The 21,049-nt window shown below is 52.9% G+C and overlaps 1 protein-coding gene across 2 annotated transcripts; it reads right to left on the reverse strand.

Moving 5' to 3' along the window:
• Positions 1-7,707: 7,707 nt before the first annotated feature.
• Positions 7,708-12,024, reverse strand: LOC308193897 (maestro heat-like repeat-containing protein family member 2B). 2 transcript variants are annotated; one of them, XM_080589006.1, is made up of 9 exons: positions 11,798-12,022; positions 11,399-11,553; positions 11,006-11,168; positions 10,536-10,723; positions 9,475-9,612; positions 9,162-9,273; positions 8,813-8,956; positions 8,356-8,538; positions 7,708-8,211 (listed from the first exon to the last, which is right to left on the reverse strand). In XM_080589006.1, exons 1-9 carry the CDS (start codon positions 11,906-11,908, stop codon positions 7,942-7,944), a joined length of 1,464 nt encoding a protein of 487 aa, XP_080445132.1. In that variant the 5' UTR covers positions 11,909-12,022; the 3' UTR covers positions 7,708-7,941. The 2 variants fall into 2 exon arrangements, with proteins under 2 accessions (XP_080445132.1, XP_080445131.1); XM_080589005.1 differs by having other exon boundaries at positions 7,708-8,538; positions 11,798-12,024.
• Between the last annotated feature and the right edge of the window lie 9,025 nt (positions 12,025-21,049).

The following is a 21,049-nucleotide window of genomic DNA, read 5'->3' on the forward strand; positions in this document are numbered from 1 at the left end:
TCTACGACCTCCCTGGGCATCCCCATTCCAGTGCTTAGCTCCATGCCATTCCCTCAGGTCCTGCCGCTGTCCCCAGAGAGCAGAGCTCAGCGCCTGCCCCTCTTGCGTTTGACTAACCTCTGTGTCTGCCTTATGCTGTTTTATGAAAAACAGTGTTGAGAAATGCACGTATGTATCCCAGATGCTTCCATTCTGCTTTTCACAAAAGAAAGGACATGAAGCTATACATACAGAACTGTATTAAAGTGTACACTGGAGCTTTGTGAAGTGTGCTGACTGATGTTTTTACTGGGGAGATGTTTCTCCAGGTATATGCCAGGTACATAAATCACTTTCCACTGCAAATAACTGATTTTTATAATTTTTCTGTAAAATGAAAATAGAAGCTGAGTAGCGTGAATTTGAGGTAGCTACTTATTGAATTATCAGCATGCTGTATTCCTAAACAGCAGTTTAAAGTCTTCCAGCTATACAAAAAAAAAAAAAAAAAAAAAAATCCTGAAATTAAAAAGGTAACTACTTCAGGAAGATAATGCTTATAATTAATACATTAATGAAAATAAACTTGGTAGGATATTTCTGTGATCTACTACTCTACCTTTCTTTAGGAAAGCACCAAACTCAATAAAATCAGAAGTCGAACGAACATATCTATATATACTGATACTGCATTGAACCCAAATAGAAATCTTTTCTTGTTGCAGTCAGCAAAACCAGGTTATCTTTCTGAAAGAAGAGTCTGATGGCAATTTTATATAAAAATGTTCTGGAAATAAATCACCAGAACTAGACTCCCATTCTTCATCATACTGATTTTTATGGTCCAAAGAGAAGGATGATAAGAGTGACGCTCTAGCCTGGTAGAGAGCATATTCATCTGAGATATGGAGGTCCCAGGCTTTCCTTTCGTGAATACTGAAGTGTTTTGCACAAAATGGAACAGCTTTGACAGAACAGATTGAGAAAGACTCTGAAGCTTTAAGTACCATTTCATACATTCTTCTCGTCCTCAAGTGTATGCTCAACCACGGATCACAACAAAAAAAAGAGTTCTTTCTAATATTCTTGATACCGCCACAGCGGCGCCACCAGCTCTGATGGGCTGAGAGGTGCCACTGGCTGCCTGGATTGGCCCGGTGGAGTCCTCCCGGTCCATTGGGGAACCATCCGGTACCATCCGGAACAGGCCAGAACCGGCTGTGCCTGGCCCGCCTCGAAGACAGTTAATTCCTGCTCAGTTGCAGTAGCAAGACTTTATTTTACAGTGCCAGTGTATCTAGTTAAAGAATGTTGTTTACTGGTGTATTCACAAATTAAAAAAGAAACAACACCAAGGTTTTTTATTTGTTTGTTTGTTTTCAGGAATTTGCACCGTAACATCCATCTTATGCACGGTAGTACTCTCACAATAGTGCAATAGAATTGCTTTTATTGTCATGTCCAACCTTTACTCTTCTTCCTAAACACACTCATCTTTTTGACTGGGGCATGAAAAGTACAGAATAAAAGTAATTCAGGAGGTTATATAAGATCTGTTAAAGCAGCAGGTATCAAATGGCTGTCTCACTTCACTTTCACTACTTCAGACGTAATTACTGCTGCTTAAGGGCGGACGGGCTGGAGTCAAATTTGCAGTCTAAATATTAAGAGCGGATGACGGCAACAATAAACACCTGTCAGCAGCTGCTTTCATATACTAAAAGAATCTGCTTGTGTCTGGTCAGAGTGATAAAACCATATGAGAGTTCACAAATTAACTGACTGTAAAAGGATTTGTCAGACCTGCTGGGCTTCTGAATTTATATATCATTTTGGAAAAATATTTGTAGCTACAGATTTGTGACTGTTGTTACAGGAAATCAAATCAGAGATAAGGAGAAAGGCAAGTATAAGGTTTTTTATCTACGTTTTATGCAACTGCCTCTACTTTTTGAACAGCGTATGCAGGACTTCCTAGTAAAGTACCTCACCTTCTGCTGACAAGGCAAGGAAAAGCGTGCAGCTTTGGGCGATAAGCGCACCTCTTACGTCATCAGCAGACACGTTTAGGATACTGTCATGTTAATGTATTGAAATTTCAGTAAGTATAGCTTTATATTTCTTCTGGCTTCTCTTGTCTTTCACTTCTAGCACTAGACATGTAAAAAAAGGCCCAGCAATCCCGCCAAGGAGCCAACCCGCTAAGTTTGTAAGCATCTGCCTCGGTAACTTTCTTATCAAACACGCACATTGGGAACAAACGCCGACTCCACGCCACCGGGCCCTGGGGGACCCAAAGCCCCATCTTGGGGAGGGCTGGCGTGTTGTTACAGCGTGCCCTTATGGCATGCTGTTACAGCGTGCCCCTATGGCGTGCTGTTACAGCGTGCCCTTATGGCGTGCTGTTACAGCGTGCCCTTATGGCGTGCTGTTACAGCGTGCCCTTATGACACCGGGGCCATGGGCTGCACCCGCCGTGCCACAGTGGCGCCGCAAGCTCTGATTCTCTGAGAGGTGTCTCCGGGTGCCCCGGTGGAGTCCTCCCGGTCCATTGGGGAACCGGCTGGCACCATCTGGAACAGGCCAGAACCGGCCGTGCAGGCTGTGCCCGGGGCAGCCCCAGCCTTGGCTCCCTCAGGGCCGCCCCTGCAGCCAGGCATGAGATCTATAATGGCAGAAAGCATTTCCATTTGGACCAGGCTGCCACCAGTAAGTGTTCTTGTGAGGGTGTGCTGCTGCGAATGAACAGCAGTCGTGCACTGGGCATCTGACGAGTTACAGCATGGGGACTGCACTCCCTGCCCATTTGTCTGCAAGGTCTTGAAGCTGTAGTGGGTTTATGTGGCAAGGTTTTGGCAGCAGGGGGCCATAGGGGTGGCTTCTGTGAGAAGAATCTAGAAGCTGCCCCTCGTTTGGTAAGGGCCCCGCTACTTATCAGAGCCGAACCAGTAAGTGATGTTGTTTGTGCTCTGTGAGAGCGTATTTAAGACGGGGGCGGGGGGGGGGGGGGGGAAGAAAACTGCCACACAGCAGCTGGGAGAGAGAGAGGAATGAGAAGAATGAGAAACAGCCTTGCAGGCGCCAAGGTCAGTGAAGAAGGAGGGGGAGAGGTGCTCCAGACACCAGAGCAGAAGTCCCCTGCGGCCTGTGGTGAGGACCATGGTGAAGCAGGCTGTCCCCCTGCAGCCCATGGAGTACCACAGTGGAGCAGGGTTCCACGCTGCAGCCCGTGGAGGAGACCACGGTGGAGCAGGTGGACCTGCACTGACAGAGGCTGCGGCCTGTGGAGGACCCCCACCAGAGCAGATTCTGGGCCAGACCTGTAGCCCGTGGAGAGAAGACCACGCAGGAGCAGGGACTCTGGCAGGAGCTGCTGCCCATGGGGGATCCAGGTTGAAGCAGTTTGCTCCTGAGGGATGGACCCCGTGGTACGGACCCATATCTGGAGCAGTTCTTGAAGAGCTGCTGCCTGTGGGCAGCCCACGCCGGATCAGTTTGGGAAGGACTCCACAGCACAGGGGACGAGAGTGACCGAGAAGGAGCAGTGGAGATGAAGTGCCATAGACTGACCACAACCCCCATTCCCCTGTTCCCCTGCGCCGCTCACGGGGAGGAGGTGGAAGAGGGTGGACGGTGGGGAAGGCATCTTTGGTTTCTTTCCTTTGTTTCTCGCTTCTCTAGCTTGTTAGTAATAGGCAAAAAATCTTACTGTCTCCCTACTCTGTTTTGCCCGTCACGATAATTGTTGAGCAATCTCCCTGTCCTTATCTCAATCCTCAAGCCCTTTGCATAGTATTTTCTCCCTGTTCCTCTCTGAGGAGGGGGAGTGAGAGAGCGGTTGTGGTGGAGCTCAGCCACCCGTCCGAGTAAAACCACCACAGAAGCGTTTGTTGAGAACTACTTTTGAGAGCAGTTTTCCAAAGATGCCCAAGATGAGTTCCTGTAATGTGCAAAGTGTGAAAAGGGCTCTTTAGTGAAACCTGGGGGAAAAAGTTAAGATCCAGGTTATAGTAGTATACGTTCTTACGAAATGTACACATTGAGAACAGGGGTGGCAAGCAGTTTCTTCTTAAGGGAAGAGAGTTTTGTAGAAACAAATTTGGAGAGGTTTGTCAAGAAAAAAACCTTGGGGACACAGCGTAATAGCAAGATGGAAAGGTGCTCAAGAAATGTTTCACAGTATTACTGCAGATTCACAGAGGTCAATATCTTTGTAATGTTTGCAGCAAGGGGAAATTTATAATGTTGTGTTCGTAAGGTACCCATAAAGCACCAGCTTTTTTACCACTGAGAACTCATGTAAGCATTATGAGACGTCTGCACTATTATTTTGTTTACCAGTTACTTTATTCATCAAGGATCTTAGGAGATGCCGACTGGAGCCCTCCTAATAACAGTTTTATGCCACAGGAATTTTCAACGTTTGAATGAAAGCCGTATTACAAACACTTGGTAAGAAATGTTTCTCCTAATGCCCTTCTAGCTGTATGGGAGTCGTATGTTTCTGTCAAGCTTACAGCTTAGGAAAGCCAAGGATTGCAGTAACTGTAGTAGAACCTCTGAGCTGGTATCCTATAGGAAAGCTCTGGTAGAGGCCTTGTTAAACTTTCTACTGCTCGTTATGATTCTGTTACACAACAGAAATTTTTGAGAAAGGGAAGAAAATAGTCCAAATTTTTTTTGAAAGCTGTTTTGGCCATAAAACAAAGTAAGAGCAAGGGACCTGCACAGGAGATCCAGTGTTTAGGAATAAAATGACAAGAGAGTCACAGAATCATAGCATGGTGGAGACTGGAAGGGACCTTAAAGCCCATCCAACACCCTGCCATGGGCAGGGATACCTCCCACCAGACCAGGTTACCCAAAGCCCCATCCAGCCTGGCCTTCAGCACCTCCAGGGATAGGGCATGCACAGCTTCTCTGGGCAGCCTGTTCCTGTGTGTCACCACTGTCTGTGTAAAGAACTTCTTCCCAGTGCCTAATCTAAATCTACCCTGTTTCTCCACAGCTGAGGTGCAAGCCTGCAGGGAGGAAGAGACTGTCTTTGCACTGCAGGGGCTGTTCAGCCATTTCATCCATGTGCTCCTCTCTGTCTTTCCAGGTCGCTACTGGCAATGAGTTGGCATATGACGATGGCGTGCTTGGTGCAAGCTTGGTGCTTGAACTTCTCCACATGCGTCACGTGAACTTGACTTCCTCTGGCTGCCCAGATCGCTATAAACCACCTCAAGCTTGGCTCACTCCCTAAGGTACAGGATACATCTCTCCCACTTCTTGGTTAGTGCTTAGGTAACGCGATTATTGCTTAGGTAGCACATAGAAAAGCACCCCAGGTGCCCAAACAGATGTCGAGCCCCACTACTGCGCTTCGGATGTTACCATAACTCCCTACTTCGCCACAGGACACGAGGAGGGCTGGCGTAACATTACGGCATGCTGTAACGGTGCTGCGGCCATGGGCTCCACCCGCCCTGCCACAGTGGCGCCGCAAGCTCTGATTCTCTGAGAGGTGTCTCCGGGTGCCCCGGTGGAGTCCTCCCGGTCCATTGGGGAACCGGCTGGCACCATCTGGAACAGGCCAGAACCGACCGTGCAGGCTGTGCCCGGGGCAGCCCCAGCCTTGGCTCCCTCAGGGCCGCTCCTGCAGCCCCCCGCAACCCAGCCCTCGCGCCCTGCCCCCAACGTGGGGTGGGAGGACGGGGCAGGGGGACGGGAGCAGGCCTCAGCCCAGAGGCGCTGAGCAGCGGCGGTGCGCTGGGCCCTGCCCGGCTCTCCCCTCGCCCAGCCTGGCTGTGGCTGCCGTCAGGCAGCTGAGGCACTCCGTCCCCCGGCATCGCACGTGCTGGCTGCTCCCCTCCCAGCCTCGTCCTGCACAGGGCTGGAAACGGTTCCGATCCCATCCCATCCCTGAGGACTGGGGTGAGGCCGACCTGCCCACAGTGCCCAGGTCTCTCTCCTGGCCCACCTTGACGACAGGAGCGACGTTTGCTTTCTCCCAGTCCTCAGCAGCCTCTCCTGATCGCGGTGACATTTGAAGGATAATCCTGGGAGGCCTCACGGTGAGGTCTGCCAACTCCTTCAGAAGCCATTTGTGCATCCTGCCAGGCCTCGCCCCACAGGCTCCAGCGTGCCCCCCCTGGCCCTGGGAAAAAGACCCTTTGTCCACAGTGGTGAGGCCACATTGAGTTGTATTTCCCCAAGTACACAGCGGTGAGACCACGTGCGGAATTTTATTGCCCACAGTGTGCCACAGTCACGGAGGGCTTTGTCTGCCGCCTGCCACGCTCGGGTGTCCTCAGTGCTGCTCAGGCCTTGGAAAGCTGCAACAAGACAGAAAGAGCTGTGAGCAGCCAGCCCAGGCAGCTGTCCCCCCTGCCACCCTGGAGCTGCTCCCCCCTGGCTGGCCGGCCCCTGGTGCCGGGCATTTGCCGGGCTGCTTCTGGGCTCTGACCTCTGCCCAGACCCACGGATCCGGAGCTCAGCCCCACGTGAACCGACCTGCTATCTGACGGAGCCTCAATTCCTTCTTCTTCTTCTCGCCAGGATGTCATCTAAAGTACAGAGCAAAGAGGCAAACATCAGAGCACTGCTCCACAGCCCTGGCTTCCCGCCCTGCCCTACGGCTGGGACACATACTTGGGGAGCCACTGTGCAAGGCTCTAAATATCACAACTTGATGGTTGCTAAAGCTTTTTAAGGAACTCGGAGGCAGGTTGCAATGAAAAGCCCTGTGTCCCTGTCTACCCCATCTTGAGCCCATGGTACACAGCACGGTGGGTGCTGTGGCTCAGCCTCCGGAGCAGGCCCCGGCAAGGATGAACCAGCAAGCTGGTGCCTGGCAGGCTGTGGGGGGCAGGCTGGACTCGCTGCCCACCACGCTGCCTGCACCTCCCCGGGACGGGGCAGCGAGCCAATCTGAGCATCGCCCCGTGAGGGGCCCGGCCACTCTGCTAGCGCCAGCTGTGTGGTGCTTCTCCTGCACACAGGCCAAGCTCTGAGCAACCCTGTCTGCCCTGTTCTGCAAAGGCAGGGCCCAGAGGAAAGAGGAAAGAGAAAGCAGAGGCCCCTCCAGCTCTCTGGTCGGGAAAGGGAGTGGTAAGTTCCAGTGCGGGCTCTCACCAAGGATTTCGACGGCCGATGTGTGCAGCCTCTGACCGTTCTCTAGGCAGCCTCTCCTGGCTATGGTGTGGAGCCTGTCCAACATGGCGGGGGCGTATCTGGCCTAGGGAAAGACAGGAAGGCACAAGTTCATGTGGGTCCGAGAAGATGCCTTCTGTTGACCCTCAGCCAGCTGGCTGGGTGGGCCGCAGGGGGAAGGTGAGAGGCAGCGGGTGGCCAGGAGGGATGGCCATGTCCCAGTCCCGGCCAGCCCAGCATGCGTCACCGCACACTCCCCTCTGGGAGCCAGGGCAGGGCCGCAGGGCCCTGATGTCTCGCCGGAGCACAGCTTACTTACCAGGTGACTGCAGACCTCATACTGTAGCTCGTTTGCACCCAGCCTCTTGGAGAGATCGATGATCTCCTGCACCCGACTCAGCCCCATAAATGGAGCACAGAGACTGAAGGTGATCTTGCACATCTGAAAAAGAGAGTTGTGCCGTCATTCCTCCTCCACCAGAGTGTCTGGGGCCTACCCAGGGAGCTCGTCCAGCTGTGTGCTGCTGAGCTCCACCTGGGCGGGGGGCTGCCCGAGGGGCACTCGCTGGCAGGGGAATGCAGTGGCGGCAGCAGAGGGGACCTGCTCCATCCCTTAGGCCGGCACCCGACCCAGTCCTGATGCCTGGCGGCCGGATCCGTGGGCTTGCTCCCCACTGCCCTCTCCCAGGGGAGCACCGGCTCCGGGAGGAAAAGGCAGGCACAGAGGCACGTGGCCAGAAAAAGGACCAGAGGCCTGAGATGGTCCTGCCAGCGATGCTGGTAAGACTGCCCTGGGCAGCACAGCGGAAGGCTCGGTGAACACTTTTAGGAGGGATCTGCAGAGACGCCCAGCAGCTGCTGAGCAGGCCGGAGTGGCAGAACGCCTCGGCCGTGGCCGCGCAGCTTTCTGTGGCTTTGGGAGTAAGCTGCAAGGGCACTTACGCTAGCAACTGCAAAGTCGGGATCCCGGAGGTGCAGGAGAAGGCTGACCCATGTTTCTGCCACTTCTCCGGCGAAGAACGACCGCTTGATCGAGGCTGAGGAGGCCAGGACTGAATAGAGGCGGAAGGCCGAGTAGCGAAGGTACTCTAGTTCCTGCAACCCAGAAACCCGTTTGTCAGCTGGGTAACGAGGCCAAAGCAGACATTCAGCCAGCAGAGGCCATCCACGCGGCGCGTGCAGGCCCCTGCCCACCCCCCACTTCTCAGACCAGCGGCAGAAAGAGTTGGGTTCACTCACAGACTCGAAGAACATCTTGGTGGACCTGGCGATGGCTTCAAAGGCCGATCCCAAGTTCACTGCCTGCAGCACCCTCACGAACTCAGCTAGCGCCACCATGCTTTCTGCAACCACCTCGGGACAGGCAATGTCCGCCAGGCTCTGTTGCAGCACCTGTACAACAGGTCTCCTGTGCTTTCGCACCTGCAAAGCCAAAGACACGCACAGACTTAGGGCTCTTCCTGCCTCAAAGAGCTGCTCTTTACGTGGCTGACAGGTCTGTTACGAAGCATTGTTACTCTGACATTTTGCACCAAATTTTCCCTTGGCAGCCCTGCTGGCATCAGGGGAAGGAGCGTGGCCTTAGGAAAGAGCCCTGTTTTTGCCTTTGCCGCTCTGTCCAGGCTCTCGAAGCAGCTCTCCCCCGGGGTCTTGCTAGGGAGGGGCTCCAGTCAGAGCACAGGAAAATCCGTCTCACCTCCATGGGCACACTGCTGACTGCGTTGCCCAGAGCTCTCACTGCCATCTGCCTTATGGTGCTGCTTCGGTGCTGTGCTTTCTCAGTGAAGACCCTGAGAATCTTCAGGACGTTCCTCCTCTCGATAGGCGGGTCATTCATCAGCTACAATAGAGCAACACATCCACGAGAGTCAGGACACAACCTCAGCCCAGGCACAGCACACAAACAGGGTTCGAACAAAGGAGCTTCCATCCGAGTCTCGATGGCGACGCTTTCTTCTGATCTCTTCCCACAGAAAGAGGCAGCCCAAGCAGCAATACCTTTAAGAAAAGCCCTCTGGAGCCCTCCTGCCCTCCTAGTGCCTCACCTCAGCAAAGAAAGCCATGGCCGTCAGCTGCAGGTTTGCTGATGGGCAGTCCAGCCACTGGGAGAAGCTCTCAATCAGCTCCTGTGAGATGAGCTGCGCACGGACCAGGACTCTGCACAAAGAGCACAAGAGGCAACGCCTGGTCAGGCGGGAAGGCTGCAGGCTGCCACCCCGGACTTCCCCTCCTCCAGCACAGGCGCTGTTCTGTCCTGCAGCAGAGCTCCCCGAGCACGCAGGAAAGGTCCCCGCCAGCCGTTGCCCTGGACGCAGCCACCCAGAGGAAGGTGGTGAGATGCTGCCTTGGGGCTCTCACCTCGTCAGGAGGCACATGCCCTCGGCATGAGTGTGGGGGCTCTCCAGCATCGCCGACATTTTTTGCATCCAGGACGGCGTCAGCCAGTTCTTCTGAGTGCATTTGCTCAGCACTGACATAAGAGTTTCGCAAAAAGGCCTGGTGAAAGAACAAGAGCCAGAGGAGTCTCAGATCACAGCAGCATTCCGGAGGGGAAGACTTAGCAGAGCAAGAATGCTCAGCAGCTTTACGAGCCGGTTCTTCACTCATCCCAAGCTCCATCGAGGGAGAGGCAAAGAACCGCTGAAGCAACGCTGTGTAGCCGCCAAGTCTGTAAAGCTGGCAAAAAAACAACTGTCTTTCTTAGACCTGGCAATGCCCCAAGCCACTTACAGAAGGACAAAACCCAGGGCCCCCAGGCTCAATCGATGCCAGGCACCCACAGCCCTCCCTACGGGCCCTTGCCGCCAGCATGTTGCGCAGAGGGGCTTGCAGGCTACAGACGGCCCCAGCTTTCTCCTGCCCTTGAGGAGCGGGAGCAGGGGCAGAGCGCGGTGCTACAAAGAATTCCCGGGATGGGGCCCCCCAGCTGGGCCTTAAGGGCACCCTGCGGCAAAGTGCCCTGTTATGTTGTGGGGGGACTGACCTGACCACTCGAACCTCCGCAGGGAGGCAGCACCGCCTGAGTGCAATGGTTGGTGCACCCTGACAGGCCATGAATTACACCGGCAGGGCCTCTAGGGCAGGAAAGCACAGCTGCCTGTGGTCAGAGCTGGGCCACAAACCCTACGAGGATGTGGCAGCTGTGCTCGTGCTCCCTGGAAGTCACCGCGCAGGAAGACCCTCAGCACACAGACATCTCTACCGTAAGGAAAACAAACTTTGGACAAGCCATCATGCAATAATTACAGCCTGCCCGAGAGAAAAACAGAGAAAAGAAACCCCAAACAAACGGGGATGGGAGGAAAAAAACAAATCCGCAGCCTCAAGTGGCCTCATGCCTAGGAAGCAGGACAGGAAACAAACAAACATGCTTGCCTAGGCAATTCAAGCCCCCCTTCCCTGCTCCTCCCGCTCCTGACCTGCGCACGTTGTCCTCTCGCCGCTGATCCTCAGAGAGCCCTCTCCAGGGGCTGAGGGGCGCAAACAGCATCTCTTCCCCCAGTGCCTCGCTGACCTGCAGCAGGAGCCCAGGGAGGAGGGAGGGAAGCAAGCTCTGGACCCCCTTCTCGGCCTGCACAGACACCACTTCTGAGATGGCACAGGCGACCTACAGGGAAATTAGACCGAGAACCACCTGTTAAACAAGAGCTTTGCCACCAGCCCCGGCCCCCTGGCTGCCTGGGGCACTTTTACTGCCTGCACGTCCCGTATCCGTGACAGCCTTGCAGCCTGGGAGCAGCGGCTGTCCCGGCCGTCCCGAACTGCTAACGCGGAGACGCCCCAGCACAGCGTCCTGGCAGTGTCCAGAGACGTTTGCAAAGGGCACCCAACGCCTTTGCCTCGGACTTTGTGTGGGGGAGCAGACGCAAAGCCCTGCCACTGAACGTACAGTCAAGGACTCCGGAGAAGGCTGGTGGTCCTCCAGCCTGCGACTGGACGAGCTGGGCTCGGAGCTGTCGTCTCCCACTCTCTTCAGCTTCTCGGATAAGCGCCTCAGCACACAGATGCCAATGCTGTCTTTCCCCAGAGTCCTCCACAGCTCCAGTGTGTTTCTGCAAAGGAGAAGATGTGCAACCATGAGCCCGTATGCTCTGTTACCTGTGATGCCTTCACCTCACTCTTCTTCAGCAGCTGGGCTGAAGATGCCCGGTTCCTACCAGCGATACGAGCACACCTCAGACATTTTGGTGTAGGAAAAGGAGCTGCTGCTTCACTTGGATCACCCTAGTGGAGACAAGCTACGGCTCTCTGACCCCAGCAAGAAAGGGAGTAGTGCATATACCTGTCCATAGGCACAAACTTCTGGATGATGACATCAATCGTGAGCTCCTCGTGATAGCGGGCCAGGATCAGCACCGCATCGTGCACAAAGTACATGAACGAGGTCTGCAGCATGGACCATGTGCAGGTGTGCAGGATGGAGAGGACTCCTGGCACCTGAAAGAAGCAGGGGAGAAGGAATGTCTTGGTACGTCCTTGCTTCTGCGGGGACATGGACGTTCAGCCCATGAGCCACGCCTGCTCCCTTGCCACGCTTTCAAGCTTTAAGGCGAAATTTCACCCCTACCACCTTGCCCAAGCCCTGGCTCTGCACCGAGAGCTTCTTTAGCACACAAACGGCAAGATGTGTGGTGCGACAGCCAAAACGAGAAAGTCCACGTCGCAGAAAAATGTCTCTTACGTCTGGAAGAATGTCCTTTCCACATATTTTCACGAAGGTGATCATCCAGTTCCCTGCAGCACGCACACGTCTTCCTCTGGCACGCCGGAAGGTCTCCTTGATGGCCATCATGAAGTCCGTGGCCTTAATGCAAACTTGAGGGCACTCTTTACCTTTCCAATGTTGACAGAGGTCTGGAGCTGCTGAGATGCGGTGATCTGATTACTCAGCCCCTCACACCAGCTCGCAGGGTCGTCTGTCTCAAACACCCTGTTCGTGGCCTTGGCTGGAACGAGCATGGGGAGAAAAGGGGAGTCACACTTAGGGAAACTGAACTTCCGTTCCCGGGCTTTGCTGAAGGGGGACCAGAAGCCAGGGTAGTTAGTCTTTAACTCGGTGCAGCGGGATGTCCCTTGCCAGGTTCTGCAGCTGACAAGCTGGCGGTGCTTGTTTCAGGGGCTGCAGGCCTCTGCTCCCTGCAGCTGCCTCTCCTCCTGCCACACAGGCCACCAGCGTCTCTGGGAGGCCAACACTCTACTCTGCGCAGACAGATGCTGCTCGGTGAAAAGGTGGTAAGAACTGCCTTCGACGTGATTTCCCGGGGGGGGGTTGGTTGGTGCCCCATCCAGCAGCTTCCTTCAGTACAGAGAGTGTTTCTCAAGGGGCTGGAAAGGGGTTGAACCAAAATCCATCGCCTCACGCTCTGGGCCTGCAGCTCAGCTCCCTCCTTCCTAACGCTCCTCACTTGAGGGGTCTACGTCCTGCTGTCAGCAGCGGGGGATGGCCCTGAGTGCCCCCGGCTGCAGGAAACGCTGCTGGCAGGTGGGACTGGGTGGTCCTCTGCCAGGATCCCTCCCCAGGTGGCTGGGGAGGTGGAGGACGAACAGGGTGGGGAGAGGACAGCAGCCGAGCACCGTGCCTCTCCTTTCCCTCCTGGCAGCAGGGCCCAGCCCCTGGGAGCCTGGTAGGGCCAGGCGGGGCACAGAGGGCCGGCAGGCGCCTGCTCTACTCACCTTGGATGTGGAGAAGGGAGCTGAGGCAGGTAGCGGCCAGCTGGCGGGAGCTGGTCACGGGGTCATAGGTCAGAGGCCCCAGCAATCCCGCCAAGGAGCCAAACGGCACGTAGGCACATCTTGTCTGCATGGGGGAGAGGAAGAACAAAGGCTGTAGGCGGCCCCAGCGCCCCCTTGCATCTCCCACCCGTGCCCCACTCAAGCCAGGACTGGGCAGAGGGGCCACCCCATAGTGCTGGGGGACCCGAAAGCCCGTGCACAGCTGGGCAGAGCTCCCCTTCCAGGCCCCAGTGGTTCCAGGGAGCAGGGGCACACGGTGGGCATCCTTACTCACCTGGAAAGTGACTCCATCTCTGCAATCCGCCAGCAGCTGGGCGTAGACCTGCAGGGCCCTCTTGCGCTCCCACGGATTGTCCGAGGAGAGCCGGAGCCACAGTACCTGGGGCAGAACAGCTCTGTCTCACAGGGGGCATCTTTCCCTTCCCGCCATCCCTCTCCATTTCCCTCCCTTCCTGGCACTTTCCCTGAGGGCCTGCCCCGCGGCCCCACCGAGTGGGCACTGGCACTGCTGCCTGCACTGCCCCACTCTCTTCAGACACACCTGCCCCCACCCAGGAGCTTTTTCATGCAGCCATCTCCTTGCTCCAGCCGGCCAAGGGATGCCTCTTGGCTCTCCCCCCTGCAGGGCCCATTTCTTTGCCTCCCTGAGGTCACAGTGACCTGGCATGGCAGCAGGAGGTTCCTGCTCCTCTGCTAATTCGCCAGGGGCCCCAGATCTCGGTCCCCACTACTGACAGGAGGGATGCTTTCCCCACCGCCCCATGGATACTCACGTGGACGATGTCTACGAAGACGACAGTGGTTGGCTTTGTCTTGAGCAGGACTGCCATGAGCCGGCCCAGAGCCTTCGTGGCCATGTGCAGAGACTGGAAGCAGAGGAGAGGGACAGAGATGCGGTATCACGGTTGCTGCCAGCGCACAGGTTGTGCTGGGGGGTGGGGTCCTGACCAAGATGTGGGCAGGGAAGGGACAGCAAGGTACCTGTAGCTGCAGCAATGCCACCTCCGCGTTCCCTATCTCCTCCATCTGCTCATCCGCTGAAGGAAGTGGCAGAATGGACTGGCAGCAGTCAGACAGCAGGCTGCAAATTTCCTTCCTGCTAAAAGAGATCTTCAGCTTGCTGGCAAGGGGAAAAAGGAAGAGGAAAAAAAAAAAAAAAAAAGAGTTACTAGCGCTCTCCAGAGACGGTCAAATGGCATCTGGTCTTGTCCTCATCGACCGCCCCAAATCTAACCAGCCTAGCCTGTGGCGGTGAGTGCTGCCTTCAGCTCCAGCAGCTGCTCTCTCCTCCCCGGCAGCAAATACCCCCCAACTCCAAAGTGAGGGAGACCCTGGGGCTCCTTATCTTCCCTGCCAGATGGCAGGAGGACCAGAGCCTTTCTCCCCGCCCAGAACCTTCCCTACAGGTCACTGGGCACAACAGACCAGCCCTCCCTCTTGTAGATGCTGCTCCTCTTGGCAGCATTGCAAGTGGCCTGAGCTCTCCTGCTGGCCTGGGTCATCTGCGTTGGTAAAGATGCTGTGAGACGTCTGCCCGATGGCCCCCCACACCCCACGATGCCCCTTGGGCTCCCGAGGCAGGAGCTGCCCTGCCCCTGCACCAGCTTCTTATTTCCCCGGGCACGTCCTGGCAGCTCCTCAAGCTGCTCCCCCAGCTGTGAGCTGTGAGCTCTGTGAGCTCTGGGGCCAGGAGTTGTTCCGAGCCCGCAGGCCGGGCTCTCGCATGGGGCTGGGCCGGAAGGGCGCAGCCTCTGTCACGCTGCATTTCGGTCAGGGGAACAGGGCTGTGTGCAAGCAGCCGCTGCAGCTCGGATCCACGAGGCACAAAACCCCATCCTCTCCGAAGACACCCCACGGGCCCCAGCTGCGGGGGGTCCCCTTCGAAGCGCAGGTCTCGAGGGGTTCTTACACTAGGGGCAACCTAAATGCAGCTGCCATGATTTGGCCGCTACTGGTGCAGAAGTGAAAAGAAGGTGGAAGAAAGCCAATGAGTGAAACCCCAAACGCTTCACCTTCTTGCGTCTGGAAGCCCCAAAACACTGGGCGTTGCACAGTGTGGCAGCAAACGTTGTGAAGGTCTCCAAGGCCAGGCGGAAGTGGCTGTCGGCGGCTTGGCAGACAAGAGAAATGATTCCCTGCAACAAAAGACCGAGGGACAGTTGGCACAGGCCCAGACGTTCAGTCACGGCCAGCCACAGTGGCAGGCAGCGATGAGGAGATGGAAAAGGCCTGGAGCAGGGCCGGAAGAAGCCCTTTCCCCCAGGGACAGACCAGGGAAACTCACCTGGGCCTCAGATGGCTCCTCAGGTTTTGCTTTCTTCAGATGTTGCAGCGGCTTCTCTTGGACGTGTGGGAGTTCCTGACAAGCTCCCAGCGTTGTCCCAAGAGCCTTGTACAGGAAAGCCTGGAAGGGAAAAAGCCGAGCCCGAGATGCAGCAACAGCGTGGCATGCTGGAACGGGGCCAGACCAGGACAGGCCCCAGCGCACGGGGAGCAGCCGAGACCGGACGCAGGGATGGGCTTTAGCCAGCCCTGCTCAGCACGGAAGGAAAGGCCGCTGGGGGGCAAGGGCTGGGGAAGCAGCGCAGAGCACCGCCTGCAGCCCCAGCCCCGCAGGACGAGGATGTCAGATGGGGGTGTTAGTGTTCATGAAGACACATAATCCACAAAGATTATATGAAGGTGTTTTATTAGGTGCTGGAAGTTAGGGGCATGCCTGCCCAAATCTAACTTTGTCTGATTTGTTCTCTTAGTTCTCTTTTATCCCCTAAGATATTACAGACACATTAGGTTTCACAACTCATCTATGCATATTCATTTCCTAGCTCCGCCTAGCCTCGCTTCGTATGCTAATCATCAGTCCTTCTGCGCTTGCGTACTAATCTCTGATGGTCGTCAGGATGAAGTAAGATGTCTTCATCAGAGTTGAACTTTTTAACCTTTCCTTCTCACGCATGCTCTCTGAGCCCTTGGTCTCAGTCCAAACCGCAAGGTTGGTTTGATCCAGTTCCCAGAGTCCAAGAAGCCCCAGTTATCTAGACGTCTTGCAAATTGAGCATTCTTTTAATCCTCCTTACTCCTCATCATGAATTGGTGCGTTCTCATGTTACCCTTGCACATATATTTTGTATCTTCCAAGTACAGCCTCGGAACAGTACATCGCAAATGTAACATATTAAACAATATTGTATTATTTCTTCTTCTGTTACTAACATTTCCCCCCTTTGAAAGCATTTCACTCCTTCGAGGAGGGCAAATGCTTTCACTAACTAACTAAAATGTTTTACACTCAGTGCTCACCAATAATATAATCAAGGAAAATAACTTCATTAGGAAGCAAGAAAATTACAAAGATTAGGATTGTCACAACATTTCATAAGTCCACCACTTCTGCTTTATTTTATGTTCGCTCTTCTGGTTGGTTTCACTTGATCTGAAACCGATTTTGTCTACTCAGTTTTCATTGCATTTCGCCTCCTGGGTTCCTCAGATTCTTTCTCTGAAATCCGAAGTTGTTAGATGCTGGTGGAGGATATTGAGGACGTGGTTCCATTTGCCGAGCAATGGTTTGCATCACTGTCCAGTTCCAGGTTGTCTTCCTTAGCATCAGACTTTTCAGCATTATAAATGTTAAGCAAATTAGTATCCCTACAATCACCAATATAATTATTGTCTCCAGTAAGGACTTAACCCAGTTACTAATAGTCCATCAGCTAAAAATTTTATCCAACCAGCTTGTTGTCATATCTTTCTCTTCCTGTTCTGCTTCTTGTTCTACTCAAGCCAGTTGTTCTATGACATGTTCTACATCAATAGTCACATTTGAAATGTGAATGCAGCAATGATCAATATGATCTTTTAGAAATCTGCATACTCCATGTTCCTTTAATAACAGTGTATCTAATGCCAATAGATTTTTTGTAGCACCATTTTAGTTGTAGATTGTAGTTGGATATTAAGGTCTCTAAAGCCTTCTTTTGTGGCTCTCGTGCGCCTACTCACTTGTCCTGTAAGTTTATAAATCATTTCCCTATTTCGATAAGTAACTACCTTTGCAAATAGAGATTCTAATGCCCAATTGAATTTTACTCCATCCGAGGGTTCATGCCATATATCTTCATCTGCCCCTTCTTCTAAACTTCTTTTTGCTCTACTAATTTGTAGGGTTTCCAACTTTCCCTTAAAAGGAGACTTTTTCCCTATTGGACGCAGTGTGGGGAGGGAGTCCTAGAATTATTTCTTTTAGCTCCCCATCTATCGGCAGGTGTGTAGTCCAAGTTCCATTACTGGCTGCCCATACAAATTGTCCTGGACTTTGTATGGTACTATAGCTACAATCCACTGCAACTTGACTAGCCTGGCTATTTCTTTCCAAATTGTACTTAATTCCTCGGCAAACACATCCTGCCCTAAGAGCTATCAATACCGGAAGTAAGTGCTTGATATCTTCATTATTACTGTCGCAAGTGTATTTCTTCTCACAAGTCCACCAAGCTACCTTTGTTGACTCTTGTCTACCACTACTATCAACCCGGCTTACTGTATAAAACTGATCAGTTCCATTCTGCAGGGAAACCTGCCATTTAATACACCATGATGTATTCCCTCCATACTGGAATTTCTGCAATAAACTTACTGTCCAAGAACTATCCCACCCTTTCATTCCTTTTGGCTCATTTTTCTCTTGACATTCCCAAACAATCTTTTCTCTAACTCCTTCTACTACACGTAGTTTGTCGTAATAACACTGTCCCACATTCTTAAATCTGCCTATCGTTATGAATTGGTAGTTCTTCTTTTCACATTCAGACCTTGATGTTGGGGGGGCTCAGTTTCCTATAGTATTGTGTAACATTTATCCTCTCTAAAACTTTCACTTCTTTACATTGAATTGTTTCATTTCCTTTTACTTGGGGCAGTGGGGAGGTTATTATACCCCACTCAAGCGGGTCCCCCGTTGCTTTTGGAATGGGCATACAAGCAGTAATTCTATCAGTTCCTTTAATTATGGCAAAATCTTTAATCCATCCGACCAGTAAATTCTCTGATGGTTGCCTGTGTGGGATCTGTACCACTTGTGTCCATGGTACCTGGCCCTCTCTTTTTCTTCTAGATCCTTTTCGGTGGGCTACCAATATTCCTTTATCCAATTTCGGATATACCAATGTTTCTCTTATCCCGTAATCTGGGCTATTTTCATGTGTTACCATGCACCGCTAGTTTCCTTTGTTGACTTTAGTAACACTAAACAGGGTTCAGGTGGTAGCTCCTCTCAGTTGTTGTCCCAATTCTATGGTTTTACTTACGTACGCCTTCCCCTTCCATCCAGCCTTCAATCCTGTATTGTCCCTGGTTGTGTCTACGTATATTTCCTGGCCCTGTCCGGAGTCATTTATTTTTTCCCAGACCACCTGTAGAGAGCTAATTGTTATTGGTTTATTGTTATGCATTCGACATTCCAAAGTAACATTTTCTCCTTCGAATATTTCCTCTTATATTTTTCTGGTATTTCTAGGAACTCAATTACAAGGTATTTACACAAAACAATTACTGTTATCGTTACCGTTGTTAAGAACCCCAACATTGTATGGTTATACGCGCCTCATCTGTAGTTTTGTATTTCCGATTGCTCGCACTGACCAAAATTCGGGAACCTTTTTCACCCGAGTATAATGAATCCAAGCATCCACCCCTTCTACCTTTACAGCTGTAAAAGTAGTCAATAATACTTGATAAGGTCCGGCCCACCGTTCTCTCAGGGGTTCTTCATTCCAGTTTTTAATGTACACTCGGTCACCTGGCTGAATATCGTGGACAGGATTTTCCAGTGACAACGGTCGGTTCCACACCAGAACACTTTGAAGTTGAGCTAAAGTTTTACCAAGAGACAATATATAATTATAAACATCCTGGCTCCCTGTTATATGCATATTAGGATTTGGTTCTGGGGATTCATAAGGCTTTCCATACATTATCTCATATGGGCTTACTGACATTCCACTCCTTGGCTTTATCCTTATTCTCAGTAAAGCTATAGGCAAAGCTTGTGGCCATTGTATTTTGGCTTCCTGGCAGATTTTACTGATCTGTCCCTTTAGAGTTTGGTTCATCCTTTCTACCTGTCCGCTAGATTGGAGTCTCCATGCAGTATGTAAATTCCAAGAAATTCCTAATAGCCGGCTTACGTCTTTAACCACAGATGCAACAAAGTGGGGTCCCCTATCCGAGGATATTCCTAACGGAAACCCCAAACCTCGGAATGGTTTTCCATTATATAACCATTTTACTGTCTCTTTAGCTTGATTGGTGCAACAGGGAAGGGCTTCTGGCCATCCGAAAAAGGTGTCAACCCCTACTAACAAATACCTATATCCCCCAGCCCTAGGTACCGCTACAAAATCAACTTGCCAGTAATCTCCTGGTTCTATTCCTACTCTAACTCTTCCCATTTCAGCATGTTTTCTTGCTACTGGATTATTTTTCAGACAAATCGCACGCTGACATTACTGATTTTGCCATTGTTAACATATGTGTAGAGACAATGCTACGTTTTAAAAATGGTACCATTGCCTCTGCACCCCAGTGACACTCATTATGTCTTGTCTGAAGTATTTCTCGCATCACCAAGGGGGATATTACTATCTGGCCCGTAGCGGTTACATAGCGTCCATCAGAGTTCTTTCGGGCCTTTAGGAGATTTGCTAATTTCTCATCCTCTGGCAAATATCTTGGGGTTCCCAAGATACAGCCTCGGAACAGTATATCGCAAATGTAACATATTAAACAATATTGTATTATTTCTTCTTCTATTGCTAACAGGGGCAGTCCTGTAAGCTGTCAGTGACTGAAATGTGACCTGTTGCACATGGAGTGGGTTAGGAACAGGAATTCACACCAGCTCTTTTGGACATGACTGCATTGTCATGTATATATTTGTACATAAAATCCTGTGTTTAATGGTAGATGATCTACCAGACTGCAAAGGAGAAACTCCTGGTCCAAGCGGGTTCCAGAAGTTCCGGTTGGTTTGAGCTGTGGGAGCAACTGCTTTCTCTTTCCTCTTTCCTCTGGGCCCTGCCTTTGCAGAACAGGGCAGACAGGGTTGCTCAGAGCTTGGCCTGTGTGCAGGAGAAGCACCACACAGCTGGCGCTAGCAGAGTGGCCGGGCCCCTCACGGGGCGATGCTCAGATTGGCTCGCTGCCCCGTCCCGGGGAGGTGCAGGCAGCGTGGTGGGCAGCGAGTCCAGCCTGCCCCCCGCAGCCTGCCAGGCACCAGCTTGCTGGTTCATCCTTGCCGGGGCCTGCTCCGGAGGCTGAGCCACAGCACCCACCGTGCTGTGTACCATGGGCTCAAGATGGGGTAGACAGGGACACAGGGCTTTTCATTGCAACCTGCCTCCGAGTTCCTTAAAAAGCTTTAGCAACCATCAAGTTGTGATATTTAGAGCCTTGCACAGTGGCTCCCCAAGTATGTGTCCCAGCCGTAGGGCAGGGCGGGAAGCCAGGGCTGTGGAGCAGTGCTCTGATGTTTGCCTCTTTGCTCTGTACTTTAGATGACATCCTGGCGAGAAGAAGAAGAAGGAATTGAGGCTCCGTCAGATAGCAGGTCGGTTCACGTGGGGCTGAGCTCCGGATCCGTGGGTCTGGGCAGAGGTCAGAGCCCAGAAGCAGCCCGGCAAATGCCCGGCACCAGGGGCCGGCCAGCCAGGGGGGAGCAGCTCCAGGGTGGCAGGGGGGACAGCTGCCTGGGCTGGCTGCTCACAGCTCTTTCTGTCTTGTTGCAGCTTTCCAAGGCCTGAGCAGCACTGAGGACACCCGAGCGTGGCAGGCGGCAGACAAAGCCCTCCGTGACTGTGGCACACTGTGGGCAATAAAATTCCGCACGTGGTCTCACCGCTGTGTACTTGGGGAAATACAACTCAACGTGGCCTCACCACTGTGGACAAAGGGTCTTTTTCCCAGGGCCAGGGGGGGCACGCTGGAGCCTGTGGGGCGAGGCCTGGCAGGATGCACAAATGGCTTCTGAAGGAGTTGGCGGACCTCACCGTGAGGCCTCCCAGGATTATCCTTCAAATGTCACCGCGATCAGGAGAGGCTGCTGAGGACTGGGAGAAAGCAAACGTCGCTCCTGTCGTCAAGGTGGGCCAGGAGAGAGACCTGGGCACTGCGGGCAGGTCGGCCTCACCCCAGTCCTCAGGGA

The sequence above is a fragment of the Anser brachyrhynchus genome (assembly GCF_964034855.1).
Source record: "Anser brachyrhynchus genome assembly, chromosome: 4".
Classification (NCBI taxonomy): domain Eukaryota; kingdom Metazoa; phylum Chordata; class Aves; order Anseriformes; family Anatidae; genus Anser; species Anser brachyrhynchus.

What these genes read in the sequence shown, in the direction of transcription:
- LOC308193897 (XM_080589005.1), bottom strand. Translation starts at nt 11,908, where the DNA reads ATGATGGCCATCAAGGAGACCTTCCGGCGTGCCAGAGGAAGACGTGTG. An exon ending in GAAAGGACATTCTTCCAGAC is followed by an intron (nt 11,554 to 11,797) that starts GTAAGAGACATT and finishes TGCTTCTTTCAG; the next exon opens with GTGCCAGGAGTCCTCTCCAT. An exon ending in CCATGGCTTTCTTTGCTGAG is followed by an intron (nt 8,957 to 9,161) that starts GTGAGGCACTAG and finishes GCTCTATTGTAG; the next exon opens with CTGATGAATGACCCGCCTAT.